This window comes from Vombatus ursinus, unplaced genomic scaffold, assembly GCF_900497805.2.
Source record: "Vombatus ursinus unplaced genomic scaffold, bare-nosed wombat genome assembly UNPS02014832.1, whole genome shotgun sequence".
Lineage (NCBI taxonomy): Eukaryota > Metazoa > Chordata > Mammalia > Diprotodontia > Vombatidae > Vombatus > Vombatus ursinus.
In genome coordinates this window covers 44,046,254-44,070,674 of record NW_020954610.1, presented here as the reverse complement: position 1 = coordinate 44,070,674, position 24,421 = coordinate 44,046,254, and the positions used below count along the sequence as shown (strand labels likewise).

The following is a 24,421-nucleotide window of genomic DNA, read 5'->3' as shown; positions in this document are numbered from 1 at the left end:
CTTCTGGCTTGGGGAACAGAGAGAAGAAAGGTTTCCTGGAGATGACATTTGAATTATGGCTACAATTTTGACAGAGTCCAGGGAGACAGGAATTCCAGGCAAATAAATTTTGCTTAGAAGAAATGCACACTTTTCAGGGATTGAGGCCCTAAATACCTTACTAAGTAATCTGGACATTTATTTTGCCTTAATAAGGACTCGTAGAAGATATATGAGGAGAGCTGGAAACTGCTTGAAAGAATGCTATACTTTATTCCCAAAACACTCCTTTTGACTATCCTATTTACAATCCTCTCACATCAGCTTACGACTTGGATTTTGGTTTTATTACTCTTTTACCTTCTCTAGCTACTTTATTTTATTTTTAGATAAGTACGATTTCTTCTCCTATTCCTGAGCAGCACTTGGTTGCAGATCTGCCTCCCTGGCAGCACAGGTTGCCGGACTTCGCTCCAAGACCTGGTAACTCGGTGAGTTTCACCACGTTATTTAATGCTGCTGGTAGTTTGCAGGGGGATGCTGACTGGCCTGCTCAAGCCGCCAGAGCTAGCTACACAAACCAAAGCCTAGTACCATCATAGAAGCGCGAAGAGGAGGCCGGGGAACAAACAATGGAATGGCACCTTCGGAAAATTCTTAGAAAACGAGCTCTCGGGGATCTCCGTTCGGAGCATGGCCGCCTCGGAGCTCCCCTCTGGGCCCCAGGAGCGGGGCCTCGTCCTTCCTTGATCTTTGCTGCTCTCCAGCTCAACCACTAGGGCTAATCTGCTGCGTCACCGACAGAGATTTAAAGGAAAATGAGGAGAAAAGGAGGGAAGGAAAAGGAACAAAATAAGGCAAGTTCCGGGAGGGAGCGGCCGGGGGGTGGGGCGCACCCCGATACTTCCTGGTCATCGTTACACAGCATTTTGTTCCCGTTTTCCGGGCTCTGGTTATCACAGACCACAATGACAATGAAGTGAGAGTGACTCAGTCCCACCCACCCCCGCTGGGGCGGAGGCCCAGGCTCCAGTCTGGGGCAACGTTGCCCATCCCCCTCAGCTTTTAGATGAAATGCTTGGGGGCCCCCTCCCTCTCCCGCGTTTTCCCAAGGCGGCCCCAAGGCTGGGGCTCGGTCCGTCCACGAGGGCCGCCTCGCTTTCCATGCCCTCGCAGGCCGCCCTGTCCACGGTCTACAGCGTTAGATTGTTCTAGCAGCCCCCCACCCTGCGCCCCCTTAATTCTGACCACGACTCTCGTCACCTCCCCCGGAGCCTGGGTCTGGGGGTGCCCTTGCGTCTGTGCTCACTTGGGGTCGGAAGTTGGGCCAGGGGAAGGGACTCTTCCGGCCCAAGGTCCTACGACCTCTCTCACAATCCTAGGACATCGAGGCTTCCTGGCTGCTCCCGGCGCCCTCCTCCTCTTCCTCCTCCCCCCCGCCCCCTCTAGGGCTGGCCGAGGGGACACTTGGGCTGCCTGGGAGCAGAGGGTATTTTCCACGAAAGGCTTTTACACGCAGTGTAATTAAATTTCTGACGGCTCGATCGGTTCGTTTTGCAAAGACCAGCCAACATTTCCCACTCCTCCCCAACTGACCCTGGAGGGCAATGGGACGATTAGTGAATCATAAAACCGGAAAGGGAGCAGGGAGGGATGGGGAGGCCAGACTCCTATTAGGCAGAAGAAAGGTGAAGAGCTTCCGCGGGCCAGGGGCCACCCGGGCCCAGGACCGTTTTCATGGCGAGGGGGCGGGGAAAGATAGGCGGTAGGGGCGGGGCTCTGCGGTGCCAGTCCCAGGAGACGTGACGCGAGAGACGTGGCGCGAGCCCGGGGCTGCGAAGGAGGGGAGGGGAGGGGAGGGGAGGGGAGGGCGTTCCAGGAAGAGGAGCGCCCGGGCGCGCAAGGCCTCCTTCCTCTCTCCCTCTCCCTTCCCGGGCCTTGGCTCTTCTCCGCCCACGTTATAAAAGGCCCATGAGGCGGAGCTACCGCTACTTTCTTGCATCTCCAGCAGAAAGAAGCACCTACAAGAAAGGTTCCGGCTTCCAAGTCACCTGGACCTAGCAAGTTCAGTTCACCCAAAACCAGGTTATTCGGGCTTCTCAAATCAGCCAAATCCCCTTCTCCCCACCCCGCCCGGAGAAGCGCCCCTCCGCCTCCGGCGCCGCCTGAACCTTCAGCGCTGCCCTCGCTTCCGCAGCAGCCAGCTCCTCCCGAGCCGTCCTTGCCTTCTGAGCCGCCCGCTCTGCCCGAGAAGCCCACTCCTCCCGAGCCGTCCTCGCTTCCTGAGAAGCCCGCTCCTCCCGAGAAGCCCTCGCCTCCCGAGCCGCCCTCGCCCGCGGAGCCGCCCGCTCCTCCCGAACAGCCCGAGTCTCCTGAACAGACCGCCCCTGCCGAGCCGTCGGAAAAGATGGTGAAACAGATCGACAGCAAGGTAAGAAGTCGGGGTGCCCCTGCGCTACAAGCGTGGCCCCCGAGCTGGGAAGGCGGGAGCGGAGGAGACCCCCGATCCCTACCTCCGCCTAGGGCCCTGTGTGCTCTGGGTCCGGCTCCCCACCAGCTGGCGCGCTGGAGAGCTGCGGTCCCCGAGGCTGAGGGTGCACCGTGCCCGATGCTTACCCCAGAGAGTGGCACTTAGTAGGTGTTTATTGATTTGCTTTGGTCTTCCTTCCCCTCCTCCCTCTGGCCTCCTGTATTCTGAGCCCGCTTGGGTGGTGGTCATTTCCATGTGGCCGAGGCTGTCTGCAGCCGCGAGGGAATTGTCTGGGCGGGCCCTGGCGCCACCGAGGGCGGGTCCTGGCTGAGGAGGCCTCTGTTCCTGCCCTTGGGGCACTTTGTCCACCCCTTCTCCTCACTCCCTCCGTTCCTGCTCTTTTGCGCAGGTGTGGTTCTCCCTGGCCCGGGGGCTGCGATTAAGAACTTTCCTTCTTCCCCTGGTTTGGGCGACTGGGAGGGTGACCCCGAGTAAGCACCCAGTGGTGCTAAGGGCGTGGGAGCGGTCACCAGTAAGACAAGCTACCCCTGATGTTGCCACCAGGGCCTTGCCTGGCACAGGCTCTCGGACTCCCGGAGTAATTTGGACATCAGGCCTTCTGCTCTCTGCAGCTAGTCTGCAGAAAGGAGGGAGGCCGATGACTGTTGGGATTAACACCTGACTGGTTTGCTACTTCCTCTGTCTCCCTCATTTCTTGCCTTACCCTGCAGGGTTTTAGGATACTCAGGACAGTGAGTCTTAGTGTCTTACCATCTTTTGGCAATATTCATTTCCTTACACCTATCACTGTGTGACATTTGTTTCCTTTCTGTTAATTCAGTTCGTTTTTGGACATTTGGGGAGAATATGCAGACGATACTTAAAGATCATTAATGACACTGGATCAGACATCCCCAAAATGGAGCCTCTTGCTTGAATACAGGGAACTAGCTAGGGTAGTCACTGATGAAAGAAAGGCAGGAGAGAATTCAACTAAATTCAACAAGTATTTGTTTAAAGGTTTCATATGTACCAAGTGGGAAAACAGTATAATGCTTTTGACCAAAAAGCTTATAGTTGAATAGGGGAAATAAAATAGGATAAGCATGATAACTAGGTGATAAGAGTGAAATAGAACTTTAGGAAAAATGCCCTGTTAAGATCTGAAGGAGGAGAGATCACTTTCAGCTAGGGAATGAGGGGGTCAGAGAAGGTTTCATAGAAGCGGTAGCTTCAGAGATGGGCCTTCGAGGATCAGACAGGATTAAAACAAGTAGAGGGAGTGTATTCCAGGCCTGGAGGTTGGAGGAGAAAACAGGAGAAGATAGGGAATAGCTAGTAATGGTTTCTCTTAAATACAGTGATGGAAGGAGAATACAATGAAATAAGACTGAAAATATGGGGTAGAACAAAATTAGAGAGAGCTTTGATTGAATAGATGCCAAGAGTTTCTAATAGGCAGTGGAGAGCTCCTAAGTCAATTTTTGTATGGGTACATCTTCACCTTTGTAGAAGGTAACCTAATTCTGTCATCATCCTGAAAGTCTGTCAGCCCTCTTTAAAAGTTCTTCCTAATGTACTGGGGTCCTTTTTTAATATTTTGTGCAGTATTCTGGAAATCTTTATATCTGGCTATTGCTAGAGCACAACCTACAGTTTTGGCTCATATCCAGGGGTGTATTGGTAGATGTTTAACCACGACACACTTTTAAGTGAAATCGGCGTTACTTTTAAAAAATTAATATTTAATTTTTCCCCCAGTTAGATATAGACAATTTTTAACAGTAATATGCATTATTAACATCTCCTTCAAACCAATCCCTCTGTTGTAGCATTTATTGATTTCCTACGTGAAAATACACTGAAAATTAAAAAAAAAAAAAAAAGCTCTTGAGCCTGTATGAGCTGGTTCCAGCATACACAACAGCTGAGACATACCTGTTCATGATGGTATGTTGTATGTCTCTTCATGGCAAGACATCAGTTATAATGTCCTGTGGCTTAACTGCACTTACCTCACATTTCTACTGATTTGTATCACCTGTAATTTTTATTCTGAGATTGTGTTGTTTCCTTAATCATAGCCACATATGTAATCACCAAGAGAATGATATTTTTTAAAAAGCCAGTTGAGACCTTTGAAAATACTCTGCAACTGGCCAGGTGTAATCCAGTCTGTTTTCTTCTTATATAATTCTAGGTTCAGTTCATTGTCTTCAGCACTTGTCAATTATGGGTGCACGCGCGTGTGCGCGCGCGCACACACACACACACACACTCACACACACATTCTCTCTCTCTCTCTCTCTCTCTTTCTGTCTCTGATTAGGCTACCCACCATAATCTAAGCAAACATTCATTCTTCATCCACTTTTTTTATTTCTGTGCTAATGGCTTGTCAAATCTGATGCATAATAAGGGATTTCACTAAAGAGCCCTAATAGTATTTTGAAGGGAGGGGACATTCATTAAGCATCTACTGTATACCAATTGGGGTAACTAGATGGTGCAGTGGATAGAGTGCAGGACCTGGAGTCAGGAATACTTATTCATCTTTGAGAGTTCAAATTTGGTCTCAGACACTTAACTAGCTATGTGACCCTTGGCAAATAATCCTGTTTGCCTCTGTTCCCTCATCTGTAAAATGAGCTGGAGAAGGAAATGGCAAACTACTCCAGTATCTTTTTTAAAAAAATAAAATTTATTTTTCCCCAATTATATGTAAAGACAATTTTGAACATTGATTTTTTTTAAAAATTGAGTTCCAAATTTTCTCCTTCACCCCCTCCCACAGAAACGCAATTTGATATAGTTTATACATGTGCGTTCATGCAAAACATATTACGAAATTAGTCATGTTGTGAAAGAAGACACAGACCCAAAGGGGAAAAAATGGATAAAAGAACCAAAACCACAGGGTGAAAAATAGTATGCTTTGAGACTCTTATCAGTTCTTTCCCTGGAGGTGGATAGCCTTTTTCATTATGAGTCCTTTGAAATTGTCTTGAATGATTGTATTGCTGAGAATAGCTACTAATTCATTCACACTTGATCACTGTACAGTATTGCTGTTCTATTCGTTTTTCATCAGTTCATATAAGTCTTTCTAGGTTTTTCTGAAATCAGGCTGCTCATCATTTGTTACAGCACAGTAGTATTCCATCACAATCATATACCACGTTGTTTTGCCATTCTCCAGTTGATAGACAGCCAGCCCCTCAATTTCCAATTCTTTGCCACTACAAAGAGAGCTGCTATAAGTATTTTTGTACAAATAGGTCCTTTCTTCCCCTTTTTAAAACATCTCTTCGGGGTACAGACTTAGTAGTGGTATTGTTTAATCAAAAGGTACAGTTTTATATCCCTTTGGGCATAGTTCCAAATTGCTCTCCATAACAGTTGGATCAGTTCACAAGTGCACCAACAGTGGAATAGTGTTCCAGTTCTCTCACATCCCCTCCAACATTTATTATTTTCCTTTTGTCATATTAGCTAATCTGACTGGTGTGAGGTAATACCTCCAAGTTGTTTTAATTTGCATTTCTCTAATCAACAGTGACTTAGAGCAGTCTTTCATATGACTATACATAGCTTTGATTTCTTCATCTGAAAACTGTTCATACCCTTTGACCATTTATCAGTTGGGGAACCCACTGTGGTATCTTTGCCAAGAAAACCCCAAATGGGGTCACAAAGACTTGGGCACAACTGAAAACTAATGAGCAACGATAAAAAACATACCAGGCACTGTGCTCTAAACTCTTTACAAATAATATCTCATTTGATCCTTAAAACAATCCTGTGATGTAGGTGCTGTTATGATCCCCATTTTTGAGTTGAGGAAACTGAGGCAGACAAGTTAAATGACTTGCCCAAGGTCACATAGCTAATATATATCTGAAGCAGGATTTGAACTTGGGTCTTGACTCTAGGCCCAGTACTCTACCTACGGGCCACCTAGCTATCTCTAATTGGGCTTCATGCCATCAGTACATCATCTGCAAACAAAAATATTTGGATTAGGTCATTGTTTAAAGAGAATTCTCCTTCCTTTAAGATTTTGTTTAGGAAATTATGACAGTGGTGAGCTTTTGATCATTTATCTCCTAGTATGATGCTTTGTTTTATGTTGATGCTCAGTATATGAGTGAACCAAATTGTGTCTCTGATTAGATTTATCATGGAATCTTGTATGAAATAAACATATCCCTCAGAAACTACTTTATTTAAATAATTTTTCTTTAAGGATGCACTTTGTTATATAAAGTCAAATTTGTTACGCTTTTAAAATAAATCATGTATGCCTCTTGGTCAGCTTTGTGTGTCTGAGCATGTGGTCTGATGTAGAAAAGTGAAAGCCCTGCTTTGTTGCTTTCTCATTTTCATGAAGGATATCCTAAATAAATGTATAAACTAGTCTCATAAGTTTCACTGACAGAAGAAAAGAAGCAGTATGGCTTGCTTCTATCGTCTTAGTCATCTTTACTGATACTAGCAATGATCTTTACTGGTACTATTAGTGATCTTTTCTATTCTTTGAGAATCTCTCTTTTAAGGTCTTACAAATCAATTCATAAACGCCATTAAAATTATGTTGTTTCTAATAACTTCCTTTGGGTATTTTTTTATATTTGGTCATGTATTGTTACTCTTTCCAGTTTCATCTTAAGTACACATTGATGTTGCCCTTTGAGTTTAAGCTGGAAATGATATCTGGAAGTTCTGGATTAACTGAGTGTTTGCAGGTTTACTTCCTCAAATCCTCTGCAGGCTGTTTTGTCAGGCAAATCCCCCATCCTCAGTAATGTTTTGCAAATTAGATTATAATCTAAATAGATGTTACCCATTACTGATCATAGGCTTTATAGCTAGATCTTCAAGCATTTTTAAGATGATGTATTCCAACTACAGGTATACCTCAAGAGATTATTGCAGATTTAATTCTAGACCACTGCAGTAAAGCAAATATTGCAATTTATTGCAAGTCACACTAATTTTTTTTCCCACTTCATATAGAAGTTATGTTTATATTATACGGTGTACAATAGCATTATGCCTAAAGAAACAATGTAGCCACTTTAATTAAAAAACAAAAACTGTTACTAAAAATGTTAACCATCACCGCAGCCTTTCTGGAGTTGTAATCTTTTTGCTAGTGGAGGGTCTTGCTTTGATGTTGATTTCTGCTGATTGATCAGGGTGGTGTTTGCTGAAGGTTGGGTTAGCTCTGGCAATTTCTTATAAAATAAGACAAAGAAGTTTTGCCCCATCGAATGACTCTTCCTTTCACTTGAACACTTAGAAGAGAAGCCTTTGTAAGGTTATTGATTGGCCTAATTTCAATATTATTGTGTCTCAGGGGAATAGGGAGGCCCAAGGAGAAAGAGAGATGGAACAGCCTGTTGGTTGGTCGGTCGGTCGGTCGTAGGTCCACGGAGTAGTCAGAACACATATGACATTTATCAATTAAGTTCACTGTTTTATATGGGAGTGGTTTGTGGCAATTTGACAATTAAAATAGTTACATCAATCACAAATCACCATAAAAGACATAACAATAATGAAAAAGTTTGAAATATTGTGAGTTACCAAAATGTAAGATGTTGATATGAGCACAAGCTGTTGGAAAAATGGCACTATTAGACCTGCTAGGGGCATGGTTGCCACAAACCTTCAGCAACCTTATCTGCCAAGTGCAATAAAACTAAATGCAATAAAACCGAGGTATGCCTATACTTCATTTAAAATTAGATAAAACCGAGACCCTGAGAAGGCCCTGTTTGCAGTCACAGCAGATGCTAAGTAGCAGAATCTGGACATAAACATAGCTCTTTCTCCAAATCCAGTGGTTTTTCCAATCTTCAAGGAGACAGAGTTTTGGTGGTGAGGGAGTTTCTGGGAATATTTCTGCTGCATTATTGTAGTTATGTTTTCACATCATTTACACTCCTCTAAGAAATTGTGAGATTCAATGACCTTTTGTCCTATTCCCATGTTTTAGCATTGACAGCTTCTTTGAGGAGGTTGGGTTGGATCTGGTAAGACAGCACCTGCTGTCTTCTCTATCTTTCTTATTTGGTATTGATTTTGGTCTTGCCTTTAACCTACTGATGACCTGATCACATGCAGACACCTGATTCTGAAATGATTTCCATGTCAGTAAACCAGCTGGTTACTGTTAATACATTGAGTTTCATTTTTATCGGGATGTTGTGTTTCCCCATACCTACCATTTTCTATCTCCAGTTCATGACATATAGACATGAGACTTGTATAAGCCTTTGGCCTTACTGATTTGATGATCAAGAACCATATTTTCCAATGAATTTTTTTGATCATCTCTCCTAAAGCCAACCTTACATCGAAGGCACAGAGTATCAAAGTATATGGTGGAAGATCTTGTCAAGCTGTTCATAGACTACAGCAGACATTGGTCAATAAGTACCACTTATCTTCACGATGAAGTGTTTACTTCTGCATATTCACAAGTATTGAAGGGCAGAAAATGGAATGTCCACTGAATGGTTTCTTGTGTTTGGGCACACATATCAAACTCTGCCAAGAGATTTCTTTGCCTCTTCAAGGACAACTTCAAAGTTATTTTTTCCATTTAGTCATAACTTTAAAAAAAAATAGCTTCTGGTTTCATTTATAGCCAGAATGTTAATATGAATATAGTAAATTCTTTCCAACTATTCATTTACTGGACAAAGAACACATTAAGAGTACCAGCTACTAATGTTTGTCAACCTAAGAACCAGATGATTCTTATGCTTTGCCCCTTTTCCCACTACTACCGGAGTTATCCAGCCTGTCTTATTATATTATCTGTTATATGGATAGCTGTGGACAAAAAAAATGTCATCAGAGTGACCAGTTCACTAGTGGATTGAGAGGGACCTAGTCTAAAAACATTCATTTTATAGATGAGGAAACTGAGGCCTAGGTAACAAGTAGGGGCAAAGTAAAAATTTGAACCCTCTCTCCTCTAAATATGATGCCTTTCCTACTGTACCACCTGACTCCTTGCTTTCATGAACAAATGGAGATCTACTTTTTTTTTCATGACTAGTCATTAGAAATTTAACAGCAATGTGAAAGATGGATTGAATGGTGAAGAGAATGGAGGCCCAGTTAGGAAGTTATTTTAGTAGTTTATTCTAAAGCTAATGAGAGCTAGAAAGAGTGGTGTAGCAGTGTGAGTAGGGAGGTGGACACAAGTAGGGGAGAAAGTGCTAAAGTAGACAAATACTTATTTAGGGAGCTTAATTACTCTGAGATATTGTGGCCCGAGAAGAAAGCCTGATGTATTGGAAAGAGTACTGGATTGGTTTTGAGGCCTAGTTGTATGATATGTCATTTCACCACTGAGCTTCTGCTTCCTCATCTATAAAGTAAGGCTGTACCTCCACCTCACTGATTTGTGAACAGCAAATGCCTTTGCATATGTAAAAAGTTGAAAATACTAAAAAAAAATTTTTTGTTATTATAAGCCTCATTTCCTTCTTGACAGGATTATAAGTGGTAGCTTTTTTTTGGTTTTTGTTTTTGTTTTTAGGCAATTGGGGTTAAGTGACTTGCCCAGGGCCACACGGCTAGTTAGTGTCAAGTATTTGGTCTGAGGCCGGATTTGAACTCAGGTCCTCCTGAATTCATGGCCGGTGCTCTATCCACTGCGCCACCTAGCTGCCCTTTATAAGTGGTAGCTTTTGACATGGGTAGCATTTCTAGATTTCAGCAAGGTGTTGACTGAGTTCTGAAATGTTGGCTAGAATGATAGATGGATTCATCTAGTTGAGTTACCACATCCCTTCAACAATATTGCTGTTAGTTTGAATAAAAGTCTCTTGTAGAGTGTCCTAGAAATCAGTCCTTGGTACTTCATGTTGTTGAATGTATTTAGAGGTTATTTGGATGGTGTCAGAAATATCATGCAACCAGATTTTCAGATTACTAGTTAACTTGGAAGAATAGCTAATAAGTTGGATAACAGAATAGTGGTTCAAAAAGATCCGACAGTCTAGGATGGTAAGCCAAGAATAGGATGAAGTTTAGTGGGGATAAATATAAAGTCCTGCACTTAGGTTTAAAAAGTCAATTGTAGGGCAGCTAGGTGGTGCAGTGGAGGGTCGTGCTTTGATGTTGATTTCTGCTGATTGATCATGGTGGTGGTTGCTGAAGGTTGGGTTAGCTCTGGCAATTTCTTATAAAATAAGACAAAGAAGTTTTGCCCCATTGAATGACTCTTCCTTTCACTTGAACACTTAGAAGAGAAGCCTTTGTAGGATTATTAATTGGCCTAATTTCAATATTATTGTGTCTCAGGGAATAAGGAGGCCCTGGAGTCAGGAGGAGCTGAGTTCAAATCCAGCCTCAAACACATAACACTTACTAACTGTGTGACCTTGGGCAAGTCACTTAACCCCATTGCCTAGCTCCCCCCCAAAAAAGTCAATTTTACACATACAAGACAGAGAGAAGGTATGTATGACTAAAATTATTAAGAAAGAGCACCTCAGTTTTTTGATAAATTATGGATTAAAGTTTTGGTATGACTCAGCACATGGAAGCCAAAAAAAGCTAATGTGCTCTTAAGTTGTATTAGAGTAATTAAAATGAGGGAGGAGATAATTCCTTGCTGGAATAATCTTTCGTATGTATAGTTTTGGTCAAGTACCTCTTGCTCAAAACTCTTAGAAGTTCAAATTTTTCTGGCATTCAAGGCTTTCAGTCTTCTATTTTCCATTTATCTCAAATTCTTGTTCACTTGTGTCTGACTCTTTGTGAGGCTATTTGGGGGTTTCCTTGCACAAGGTACTGGAATAATTTGCCATTTCCTTCTTCAGCTCATTTTATAGATAAGGAAACTGAAGCAAACAGGGTTAAGTGACTTGCCCACGGACACACAGCTAGTAAGTGTCTGAGGCCAGATTCGAACTCAGGAAGATATTTTCCTGACACCAGACCTGGTATTCCATCCATTGTGCCACCTAGTTGACCTCTTGGACTGTGCATTTCACATCCTTCTGTGTTTTTTTATATTCTTGGAATTTTCTTCCTTCTTTTGGCCCTCTGAAGTCCTTTCCAACTTTTAAAGCCAAACTCCAATGTCACTCTTCCCAGAAGTCTTCCACGATCATCTCTACCCCAGATGCTGTAAAGACGTTTCCCCTCAGACCACATGCAACAGTTTTGTTTTGTAACCTTACTGTGTATTTGGATGATATTGAGTATCATGCTGAACTGTGTGGGACTACGTGGGGGGACTGTGTCGCATCTAAACTTTCTGACTAATCCACTAAATAGAGTACAATTCTCTGTAAACAGTGGGTGCCTAATAAACATTGTTGCATTCTGTCTAGGTCACTCTGTGTGTAATAGAGTGTTCAGTTCTGGGTGTAATATTTTACAAATACAAAGACAAGTTTGAACTTTAAGAAAGGAAGGTGACCAGGATAGTGATGAGGATTCCAGTTCTGCTATACCGGGATTAGACCTCCACTTCTTGGCTACAGAATATAGGATGAGGAACAGTGGTGGGAACTTGTGGAGAAGCAGGTTTTGGCTCAATTAATGTAAGTCAAGATTTCCTACCAATTAGAGAGATACAAAATTCGAATGGGTTACTTAACTCTGTAGGACAGAAGACATTGGCTCTGAGGTTCTTAAACTTTTTTGGGTCATGGACCCCCTTTGGCAATCTGGTGAAGCGAACGGACTCCTCAGAATGTTTTTTAATGCATAAAATAGGATTACAGAGAAAACCAAGTATATTGAAATATAATATGTGTGTACATACATACACATATTTAGAATTGAGAGACCCTGGCTTAAGAAACCCTACTCTTAAGTGTTAGAATCAGGACCTAGGATAAGATTCTGCCTTTGCTTACTTTGCCTGTGTTACCTTGGCTAAGTTACTTTAACTTAGTTGGGCCTCAGTTTCCTCACTTGTAAAATAAGGGGGTTGGACATATGGTCTCTGAGATTCTTTCCAGCTCTAGATGCGATCTACCTCTAGGACGTGTCATATTAGGTCTTATTCAGTTGTGAGTTGGAGGAAATCAGGATATTTGGGTACTGTGAGAATTCTGCTGGAGACATTTGAGAGTATACCATATCACTATAATGGTCAGGATACTTAGATCTGGGGATTACCCAAGGCAACACCAAATATATTTCTTAACACTTCATTGACCTAGAATCTTGGCTCTTAGGCAGCTTCATTGAGAATATTCATCAGGAAAATAAAAGCTTCTTGAGATTTTTGTCTTTGTATCCTTAGTGCTACACAGTGCTTTGTACATAATAAGCAGGTGCTTATTATATGATGAATTGAATCAAACCAGTGGAGAAGCCAGAAATCAACAAGAAAGGCTTCTGTGCAGTCAATAAATTTGATTATAATTTCCAAGTCAACAGTAAAATGATAGAAAAGAAGCATGACAAAGGCACAATTAAGTGACAGCTGACAGCAAAGGAGGAACTAAAAAGCAGACACAAGAACCCAAAGAACATGGCAGTTCAGGGTCATTTAATGTAGGGGCAAAATAGCCCACTGCAACCTAGAGAGATGAAGAAGGTTCACAGTATTGCAGCATGGGACAATATTTTATGAAACCTTTAGCTTCAAGGTACAAGGATAATCACCTATTCTTGTACTTTCTCAAACCTTAGTTATGCAATGTACTTTTTTAAAGTGTTAAAAACTATTGGGGTAATCTTATTACATGGGGACTAATGCTAGGTAATTAGGTATTGATTTTTCCACCATGAATTGTTTATTTCCCTGGAAATGGCATTCAAAGACTTTTTTTAAACTTTTAGTCAACAACATTTATTAAGCATCTACTATGTGCTAGACACTGGGTTAAGTTAAGTGCTAGGGAGAAAAAAAAAAGAGAAAGTAAAAAACATCTTGCCCTTGAAGCTTCTAATCTAATGGAGGGAGACTATGCAAACAACTTTGCACAAATTTTACCAGATTATAGCATCACTGTCAGGATTATGGATCATAAATCTAGAGCTGAACAGGATCTCAGAAGCCTGTTAGTTCAATTCCTCTTGTCTTACAAATGAAGAAAAAGGCCCCAGAAGGACATCATGTTCAGTTTTTAGTTATTTTCTTTCCATGGCTATAGTGTCAGTGGCCATCAGTAAATAATTAACAGGATTAATTGTTGGGAGATTTCTTCGTAGAGTGTTGCCTTCAGCTTCATTCCTATTGAAAAACATCCAAGGAAAATACTTCCCTGAGAGGTCAATATACTGTTAAAAAAACCAAAACCCAATAGTATGCAGAAACAGTATTGCACCAATGTGCAGTTTAGTCAAGGCTGAAACTTGGGATAAACTTTAAAAGTAAGACTGCATCTCTTAAGAATTAGAACTGGATCAGAAGTTAAGAGAAATGGTGGATCTTGTTTGCAGCATTTATTCTACAATGAAATGTTAAATGTAGCCTTTTAAAACATCAACAGTTTAAAGTTGTGGGTGGTATAATAGCAGTGCTGGAAAACTCATTAGGTGAATTGTCTTTTTTCCCTTTGGAAGGTTTGTTTATACTATGTAGTAAGTGATACTGTAATGATACTAGTCAGTAATCGCAAATGACTTTAGAAGCCTGAAGTGACTTCAGTTGATGTTCAGTTAATTTATTAAGCCTCTACTATGGGTAAAATGAAGAAACACAACTGGATAAACTAAACATTTGAAGTACAGTGTAACAAATGAATTGTTTTTAGAAGTACTGTTGTTGGCTAAGACAGATAAAATGACTGGTCTGGGCATTCACTTTTAAAGCTAATGATCCTGATGACTTCTAGGTGAAGTGCAAAATGTGTACTGGGAAGAGTTTATCTACAAAGAGCATAAAGGGGGACCCATTACAGAAGGTCTGATATTTATTTCTAAACCGTTGGAGAATTGGGGGAGAAGAAGAAGGCCTACTCAACCTGAACCAAGTAGAAATGATATGGTTTATGAGCAAGGTTAATGAAGAAATTCCTGTATTTGTGCAAAGTTCTATACACTCATGGAATTACAGTCCAGACCCCCCACCCCAAATTCTGTTTGCACAACTAGTGGTAGTGATTATTCCTGCTAAGCTCTAACTCAGATTTACGTGTGTTATGCTTACAGAAGACTAAAAACTGGTGTTCAAGTTGATCTTTATCTGGATTTTCAATCTTCCAAAATAGAATATGTAAGGAAACTACTTATTTACACAGAATGGTGAGCTTTTTTTCCCCTCTTTCTATAGGAAACCTTTGACTCAGAATTAAAAAATGCTGGACAAAAATTAGTAGTAGTTGACTTCTCGGCCACATGGTGTGGACCATGCAAAATGATCAAGCCTTTCTTTCATGTGAGTATTAAGCACTTTCTATTTAAAAGAGAAATATCAACTGTCCATGTTACTGTTTGTTCTGCCACTGTACTCCATGTTAATTGAATACATCTTTTGTTTCCTAAAATTTCTTAATGAGACCTTTGAAATAAAATGGCTGACACAGATTGGTATATAATGTAGCTAGGAAAGAAGACAAAGTAGGAAAAAAAGATTTTGATGCCTATGTATGATAAATGTCAAAATATAATTGCCTTTTGCCACAGGCTCTTCTAAAGGCCTAAAAAACAGCTCTTGATGTAACAAAATTTATAAAGCCTTGAATTAAATCTGAGAATTAGGATACACTTTATTTGTGGCTTTTAGAAGTTAATTGAGATTTTTCTAAATTACCTTGCTTTTAAAGCTTGAAACTTGGACTATAATTTAGAATCCAGTCCACCGTTTTGCCTCTCTAGTTAGAAACTGATTTTGAAGGAAATTTTTAATTATTTGGACCTAGTGTGAATCTTAATTGGGTTACTGGAGAATGCTTAACTTAATTCTCCACTTTATTGACACTTTAGTTGTTTCTTAACTATTATCTTCAATTAGTTAATTCTAAGAGTACCTCCTCTATCTTTGTTGTTATTGTTGTTGTTATTATTTTCCTTATTGTTATTTTCATTTAATAGTCTCTTGGTGAAAAGTACCCAGATGTGATCTTCATAGAAGTGGATGTAGATGACTGTCAGGTGAGTAGCTGAAGGATATGGCATGGTGACTGACTATAGCCATCACCTGTAGACTTTTTTTTTCCTCCAAATTCATGGTAATAGGAGAATAGCAATATTTATGTGGACTGAATATTAAAACTATAACTAGTCTCTTAGTTAAAAACACCTATAGCAATTAGTAAGATCAGATATTTATACCTGTTACTTTTTCAGGAACATTGCAGAGCATATCCTAAAATTGGTTCAGATTTTTGTCTTAAGAAATGTATTTTCTAAAACATCTGACTTGGGATTAAAGGAAAAAGACTAGGTATCACTGGCTTGTGAAAGTTAGATATCAGGAATGCTATTATTTCTCTCCCTCCTCCCCTGCCATTTCTCCCCCCCCCCCCCACCCCTTTAGAGCCCTAAGAATTATTAAGTACCGTGGGGTATTTAGTAAGATGTAAATTGAATTAGGAGCCTTAAGTTTTATTTCTTGCTTTGTTTTTGAGGGCCTGCTCTATAACTGCTTTACCTTGGGAGCAATTAAAATAGACTACAGTGGCAAGTTTTAGGGGCTGTTGGAAAGACTAAAAGTTATTGAAATTCTTGTGGAAAAGTATGAGGAAAGATGTTCTTTTAAGGTTGTTCTATCTGTGAAGGCTTAGTGGTCAATCTAAAGAATCAGATATTTGGAAGAATAAAGACAAGAGTCATAGGTAGTAGATGAGCCAGATAGAACAACTGGAGAAAAGAGAACACTGGATCCTGAATCACTGTCAGCAGTCGCGCTAAGGCAAATGCTTTTACAAGGAGCATACTACCTAGTCCTCTCTGTAGCATGCCTTATTGCCTGCTGGGCTAAACTAGAGAATGTTTAGGACTGTCAGGAACAAATAGAATCAGAGCTGTAGAGTCCAATCCTCTCAGGTGTGACAGTCAGGGCCCAGAGGGGTTAAGTAATTTGCCCAAGGTCACTAGGTGACAGCAGAGATTTGAACCCAGGTTCTTGAACTTCAAATTTAATGTTCTTTTCAGTGTGCCCATCTGTCTCTCCTTGAAAGCAATAAAAGGTCACCTAAATCATAAACTGTTTTTATCAGAACTTTGTCGGTATAGACCCTTAATCACAAGAGTAGACTGCTTTTTGAGAAACTCAGCAAGTCAAGCCAACAAATATTTATTAAGCATTCAATTATGTGTCATGTTGTCCTATGGAATTTTAAAATTATGAATTTATTATCTTGACATCTAAAGAAGAAGGAATAAGGATGAACATTTTTTATTATGGTACTTTGGGGAACATGTATATGACTGATTTATAGAAGCTATGCTTTCTGGTTTTCTCCTTGACCATTAGAACTCTGTCAAAGCACTCAGTGGAAAATTACAATATAAATTCATGCCAAATTCATTTGATCTTCTTGTGTAAGACAAATGCATGAATACAAGTATTTAAGTTATGCCCTCTGCATATAAAACACTTAAATATAGTGCTTAAACATTGAAAGTGCTCAATAAATAGTATTTCCACACAATAAGAAAATATTACCTAAACCTATTTGCATGCCACTGAGTAACTTTTTTAAACTGAAGATTCAGCATGTGAATTTAAGTTAAATTTTGTGACAGGGAAGGCATTAAATTCTGAATTCCATACCTGAGTAATAGATGTCAAATGAAAAATCATAGGCATAAGTGAAATTTTCTTAAGATGAATACTTATGATCACATTTCCAGGCTGTAGCACCCAAGATGAAATAGAATTAATTGCTAGTACTTTGAAGTAGAAAAGTGCTCCCACCTTCCCCACCCTGCTAGGGAAAGAAAGGTTGGGTAATGAGCATGCTTGCAACATATTCATGCTGCATTTTGATAGATGGCTGGGATGAATTGACGTGGAGAAGGTTAAGGAAAGCTTGCTTATTATCTTGGCAATGAGATGAAGCTCTTCATTTTGTAGAGGAAGAAAATAAAGTAAAATGCTTTATCCAAGTTCACATAAGTAGTTATTAGCAGAGCCAGATCTAGAAAATACCTGGGCTGCAGTCTTAGGCTCTTTTATATTACACTGTTTGAATGCTTTATTTTAAAGTACATCTCCTTTAGTTTCTCTCTATGTATTGTACTTTCCCCTAAAATCTGACTTGTATAAAATAGTCATATGGCTCATAAATGGTATTTTTCAGTGTACTTCCACTATAAAAAAGTGTAGCATCCTTCTGCTAATGCTTCTTTCCACATATGCATCTCTTCAGCAGACTTCATTTAGGAGCTACGTTGGTAATACAAATGCACTCCTGTGTGCTCCAAATGTGTCTTAACGCCATAGGAGTGAGAAGAATTAATCTGAGAATGAAGTCATGTGGGAAAGTATATTGTCTTAGCTAATCACAGAATTTATTAGCTGTCAAGTATAATCTATACCTGACAGGTGGTTATGAAACCTTATAGAGGACCGTAAGAGAGAAAACCCACTGCCTTCCAAGGTAATCCATTCTTGTCTGTGATAATTTGTCCTCGGTTTCCACCCATTGCTCCTAGTTCTGCCATCTAAGTCAATCAGATAATTCAAAGATTGCTATCATATCTTCCCTTGAGTCCTTCTAACGTAAAACATTCATAGTTCCTCCATCCTGTCGTCAGTGAGCTTGAGGCCCTCCAACCATTCTAGTTGTCCTGGATTCTTTCTAGTTTCTCAGTGTCTTTTCTAACGTAGGATGTAAGCTCCTTGAGGGTAAGGGCTCTTCCATTTTTGTCTTTCTATTACCATTACTTTATATAATGTCTGGCATTAATAAATGAATGCTTGGTTGACTGGCTCTTGTAATGTGATCTGAGACTGCATTACTGCCCTGTTGACATGTGGGGCAGAAACACCCAGATATTTTTCAGATAAATTGTTATCTGTTATCAGATGCTTCCTCTAATTTGTGATGTTTATTTTCTTAGCTCAAATGTACCTCTGTTAACAAGATGAAATTTAGTAAGAGGATGAATACAATCTTGATACTATCTTGCTCTTTGACCTGGTCCTTGCAAAATGGTTCACCTTGATAAGAAATATCATGAGTGGTATCATGCAAGGTACCCTACGAATATTCCATCACAAAGACTGAATTATCTTTAGATTTTATATCTGCAGCTAAGTCCTTTGGAAAAACAAAGCTTAACATACTCTCTTACCTCTTGTTATAGGTGTAATATTGTCAGACAATGCCAGTGTGTGTTCTTTTATTTAGCTGTATTACATGGGAAGATTCTTTGCAGGGAGAAGCGAGAGTTGGGAAGGAGAGGAAGAATAAGCATAGCTATTCACAAGAGTTAACCTGTCACTGTGGATCTCAATTCGCTCCTGGTTAGATTATGCTGAATTGGTTTTGATTAAATCCCAAGGTCTTTTGGGGCAAGAAAGTGACCTTTGGCAAAGTAATCTTGCTTTAGTTTCATATGCAAGAAATTTGGAAGATACATATTTTTAGTAAGAGGGTCCCAGGCTACTTAATAAAAAAGTGGCCCATAAAGAACATCAAGTGTTAACAGGAACTCAGTGCTGTTTTTAAGGTTCTCATCTTGAATTGCACACCAAATGAATAGCCAGCTATTAAAGTGTCCTTAAGAACCATAAGAGGTGATTTGTAAGCCTTTATAACAACGACTCCTGTTTATAAGTTAACATTCTATTTGTCATTCCTTTGATTTCACAACATTCTCCCCATCCCAAAGTGCTGTGACCTATTCTTTTTCTTATTTGAAGCAAACTAAAATTTAATTTTGTTTGAAGAATTTTTGTGACACCCTTTGAGATAACATGCTTATCAGATATACAAATGACACAAAGCTGGGAGGGATCATGAATATGATGGATGACAGGATCAAAAAGATCAGAATCAGAAAAATGCCAGAATGCTGGCTGATGCAGAAACCAACTAGAAGAAATTTAACAGGGGGCAGCTAGGTGGTGCAGTGGATAGAGCACCGGCCCTGGACTCAGGAGGACCTGAGTTCAAATTCGATCTCAGACACAGAACACTTACTAGCTGTGTGACCCTGGGCAAATCACTTAACCCCAATTGCCTCACCCCCCCCCCCCCAAAATTTAACAACACAAGCAGTTGCTCAGACTAGGCTGAGTAGCCAGTTAAGAAAGAGATCATGTTGTTCCACTCCAAATGCTTTTTTTCTATAAAATCACAGCTGCTTTCTCTTCACCTCCATGTTCTCTTGGCCAAGATGTAAGTGTAGCTTTTTTTTAATTCTTAGTTCATAGAAGATTTGGATTTTACAAAAAGCACCTTACTGAAAACTAGAATAAAATAATAAGCTAATATTTAGACATTATTTTAAGGTTTGCATAGCACAATTTCAGTTCACACATGTTCCCTCCCCCTACTATAACTGTAATGTAGGTTTTTTTATTGTCCCAGATGAGAAAATTGAAGCTTAGAGAGGTTAAGTAATTTGCTCAGTCACACACACAGTGAGTAAGTGTCTGTGGTAAAATTTGAACTTTCTTTGTCCTGATTTCAAGGCTGGCACTCTATCTACTCAACTACCTAGCTGCCTAATAAAGCTATAAAATGCAAAGCTGTAAAGAGAACATTGGGAATTTTATCTCAACAGTCTAGTTATAAATGACCAGGGCACTTTCTTGGACTTACTATCGGCCAAAATGTTGACCAGAATAAAAACTAGAAAGGGACCTTAGAGATCATCTAGTTCAATGTCCTCATTTCGATAGTTGAGAATACAAGTTTAGAGATCACATCCCTGTCATTCTGTAAGTTAACAGGTCTGGAGAATAAACCCAATTTTAATAATTCCAATTGAAGCATACCACATGTTTCTCTAGAAGACAAAACTTGATTAGAAATTAGATACTAAAAACAGTCCAACATTCTTTTTTCTTTATTCCTTCTTCATCCTTGCTCTCTTTCCAATGTCTATTCTCCTGAGCTCACCCCTTCAACTCTGCCCTTTAAAATCTGCCACATTCAGACTATCTCCATCTTTGTCTTAACACTCCTTTCTGACTTGGGGCACAAAATGAAGCCCCTTTTTAATCCTCTGAAGTGTTGGTTGTTCTTTTTTCTCAGTGCCATGATTCTTGGGGTAAAGAGGACAAACCTGTATGCTCCATGTTCCTCACTATCATACAGGAACCTTTTGTCCTTTGTTAGTTCATACCATAATATTAAGTGCTCCATTCATAAACGGTTTGTGGGGCAGCTAAGTGGCTTAGTGGATAGAGCACCGGCCCTGGATTCAGGAGGACCTGATTTCAAATCCAGCGTTAGCCACATAACACTAGCTGTGTGACCCTGGGCAAGTCACTTATCCCCACTGCCTAACCCCCCCCCAAAAAATCTGTAACATAAACACTTTGCAATCATCTATCAATCTCCAATATACTTGCTCAGTCTTCCTCTCTACCTTGCACATCCTTGTTGACTACAGTCTTCACAAAGATTACCTTTTAGTATGTTCTCCCAATTATTTCCTTGACCTCCTCAGCCCTTATGTCCTCCATTCTCCATTGCACCATAACCATTTGTGCCCAGGCAACTTAACTTGGACTAAAAGGCCATTGTGACATGGTTCCTTTATTTCTCTATGATTCAGTTCAGCAAATATTTGTTAAGCACCTTCTGTATGGTATGCTATGTCATCAGGGTTTTCTTGGAGATTTTCTGTTATACCACTCACTACTTCTCTGTAGCAAGAAGTAGGGTCTTAGAATTGTAAGGTTGCTGATTTCTTGTTTTAAAAGCACACAGCAAGATGTAGTTAGAGGGACAATTCCTTCTTCAAAGTCTTTTGTTTCTTTGATAGCTGAAGTGTCATCTATCATTGACAAGTCCATGTCTAGGTTTTAAGTAAGCTCTAACATTATTTCTGGGAATACCTATCAACTAGCTCAGAGGGAATTTACTGGGCTTGGATGGTAGTTTGGTTATTTTCCTTCCCCCTTGTCTGAAGTGATTGAAGAAAGCTGGAGGGGGGAAGGGGAGGGAAGGAGAATGTATTGGTAGACATGGGTGAGAAACACAAATTTATAGATAGGATAACATTGAGAATTTCTTTGTAAAGCTATATCTTTCTCCCATGGGCAAATTAGTAGTCTTTATTCCTTTTGTAGTTTGTCTTGAGAAGCTATTCTGAAGAATCTCATTTTATTGAGTAAGGGTGATGCTGCATGCATTGCCTATTAAAATGTTCATTTAATACCCCGCATTGAGCAAGGAACACGAGTTAGCAGGAGAGACTGCACAAGCTATGTTCCTCTTTTCATAACTTACTCTATGAAATAATGGGTAATTCCCATGTAGAAAGTGATATTGCTTTAAATGAGCAAAGTATGTGTATTTGTAGTGGGGTCAGAGGGAAGCAGTATAGTCTAGGAAAGATTGTTACTGTATATAAGGAGAGTACAAGAGATAGAGGACAGTGGGGGAAAAGTTGTTGCATGTCCCATTGGCAAGAGGGTGCTGGGTTTTGAGTCAGAAAACCTGGATACAGATTCTAGCTCTGCCACTTTTTAACACGTGTAAATTAGTGTCGTTGGTTTCTTCACCTGTAATCTATTTAGGCACTTATTAAGTGCCGACTATGTGCCAGACATTGGGGACACAAAGAAGGGCAAAAACAGTCCTTGCCCTTCAGAAGCTCATATTCTAACACAGAAAAATAAAGGAGTTGGAAGAGATGATTTCTAAAGTACCTTTCAGCTCTTAAGTCTATGATTATATGTTTCCAGATTAGGAAATAAAGTGTTAGGTTTGCTTACATGGTATAGGTATATATATAGACTCCATAATTATGCAGTAACCATCTAAACTGAAGATTTGAGCTACTTCCTCCTTTTTTTTCTTTATAAATTATTATAGATAAGCCTGGTATTTGCTTATCAAAGTTATCACTTAAATGAAAGGATTTTTTTGTTTTTGTTTTTTTTTTTTTTGTGAACACACATGCTGGGAAGTTATATTTCATAGTCAGGTGGCTTCTGATTAAGAGTTAAGATTCGAAAGTAAGGAGGAGGACCCTATGTTGGATTAGAGCAAGAAAGCCATAGTTCCTTTTTCACTGCTCAGAAATATCTGATTAGGGACCAAATTAAGAAGGAATCAGTAGTTTACCCTGTCACCTTTTGCCTAGGGCATTGTGAAATGGACCTGTCTTTTAAATTAAAAAAAAATGGTCAACAGCCATAATTTTTTGCTTAAGAACAGTGCCAGGAAAGTTTAGCATTTCCTTCAGAGACTACTGGTCTTTTGAAGTCTAGATGAGCTCTTGTCACATAATTGCTCACCTTTAGCAAAGAAGAAAAGGTAAACTAGAAGCTCTTTAGAAGTGAAGGAGAGAATTCTTTTTCCTAAATACTAAACATTTGATATTTCTAGTCAGTAATGCCCGAGTCCAAAGCACATAAGATTTAATAGAGGTTATGTTAATGTACTTTGTGGGGTTTAAGTGAGATTTTAGACTTGAATTTATTCTTTATTTCTTTCTGTTTGCAGGATGTTGCTGCAGACTGTGAAGTGAAATGCATGCCAACATTTCAGTTCTATAAAAGTGGAAAAAAGGTAGGTAATCTCATCTTCAAGGAAGATCCTCTTGCTAATTTTGCCAATTTCTAGTGGGTGAAGGGAAAAAGAATAAGCAAAAGGTGGCTTAGACCAACACCGAAAATAAGGGGTTCCTTGCTGAATTAGGAAAGTCATCCTATATGGGATGATTCAGATAGATAGGTCAGAGCATAGGCAGTAACCATGTATCATGCCTAGATATTGGAAGTCTGCTGCTTCTCTTTTATAGCTTATGAAAGGCTTTAACAGCTTAGACTGAAGTAGCTAAATTATGCATGAGTAAATTTATTTAAAATTAGTTGTGCCTTTTTAAGCTGAAATTTTCTATCATTCCTGTTTGAATTTTTTTTCCTTAGGTTTCATTTCCATAAAATAAGTTAAGCAGTGGAGTTTATTTTGAGCAGTTCTCCTTTTCTGCCCAGCTTCCTTGATTCAGCCACCCTACGCTTTTAAATACTAAAAACACAAAGCCAGAGTGCTGTGCTACATGCCATATCAGCTTTTGAAATTGTTACATACTTTGAAAAAAACTCATTCCACAGGAGATTTTAAAAGAAATTCATTCCAAGTCCTGTTAATTCAAAAGCTGTCTTGATAGCCTACTAAATTCACAAATATGGTGAAAAAAGTTGTTTTGTTTTAATGGAAATTTTTAACTCAACAGGTGGGTGAATTTTCTGGAGCCAATAAGGAAAAGCTCGAATTAACCATTAATGAATTGAAGTAATTGTGGATCCTGTGAACAGTGTGAACAACTGTCAGCTGTCTAAATTATATAGCTTATAATTTTTTTCTATATCCAAAAAAAAGATCAAGTATAACAAGAGTATGTATCCAAATAACATTTGACTGTTAAATGACAATAAAATGTAAATCCTACCCTTTTGAAAACTGCCTAGTCTTTTAATTAGCTTGTCTAAGTGAATGGTGGCAATTATAACCTCATTAAATGACTTTTCAGAGTCTTAAGGCTCAAGCTTTTAGGAAGAGCTAAAAATTTATTCTTGATCTAATGCATTTGGTATGCCATATTCTCCCTTTCCATATAAGTACAAGTATTTAGCTTCCTCCTGTACTTTGTTCTATATTCTTATCATCTGAGATGCCTATGTTTTTTTCATTTCCTGCTAATAATGGATCAAAATAATACTTGTAGGTTAACAGGCATTAAGATATGGAGGCCTTTTGTAGCTTTGGGTAAGTCACTTACATATAATGGGCCTCAGTTTCCTTATCTGCAAAATGTCAGGGCTGGATTAGATGGACACTAAGTCCCAGTCCCCCCTAGTCTTTAGTTCCAACACCACTGATTTGGGGAAGGGGGAGTGGTCTCTGG

The 24,421-nt window shown here is 39.8% G+C and overlaps 1 protein-coding gene across 1 annotated transcript; it reads left to right on the top strand.

Annotated features, from left to right (window-relative positions):
* The first annotated feature begins 1,962 nt into the window (after positions 1 to 1,962).
* TXN (thioredoxin) lies at positions 1,963 to 23,976 on the top strand. Its single transcript, XM_027839281.1, has 5 exons — positions 1,963 to 2,410; positions 14,712 to 14,816; positions 15,473 to 15,532; positions 23,017 to 23,082; positions 23,750 to 23,976. Exons 1-5 carry the CDS (start codon positions 2,387 to 2,389, stop codon positions 23,810 to 23,812), a joined length of 318 nt encoding a protein of 105 aa, XP_027695082.1. The 5' UTR covers positions 1,963 to 2,386; the 3' UTR covers positions 23,813 to 23,976.
* Positions 23,977 to 24,421: the final 445 nt, after the last annotated feature.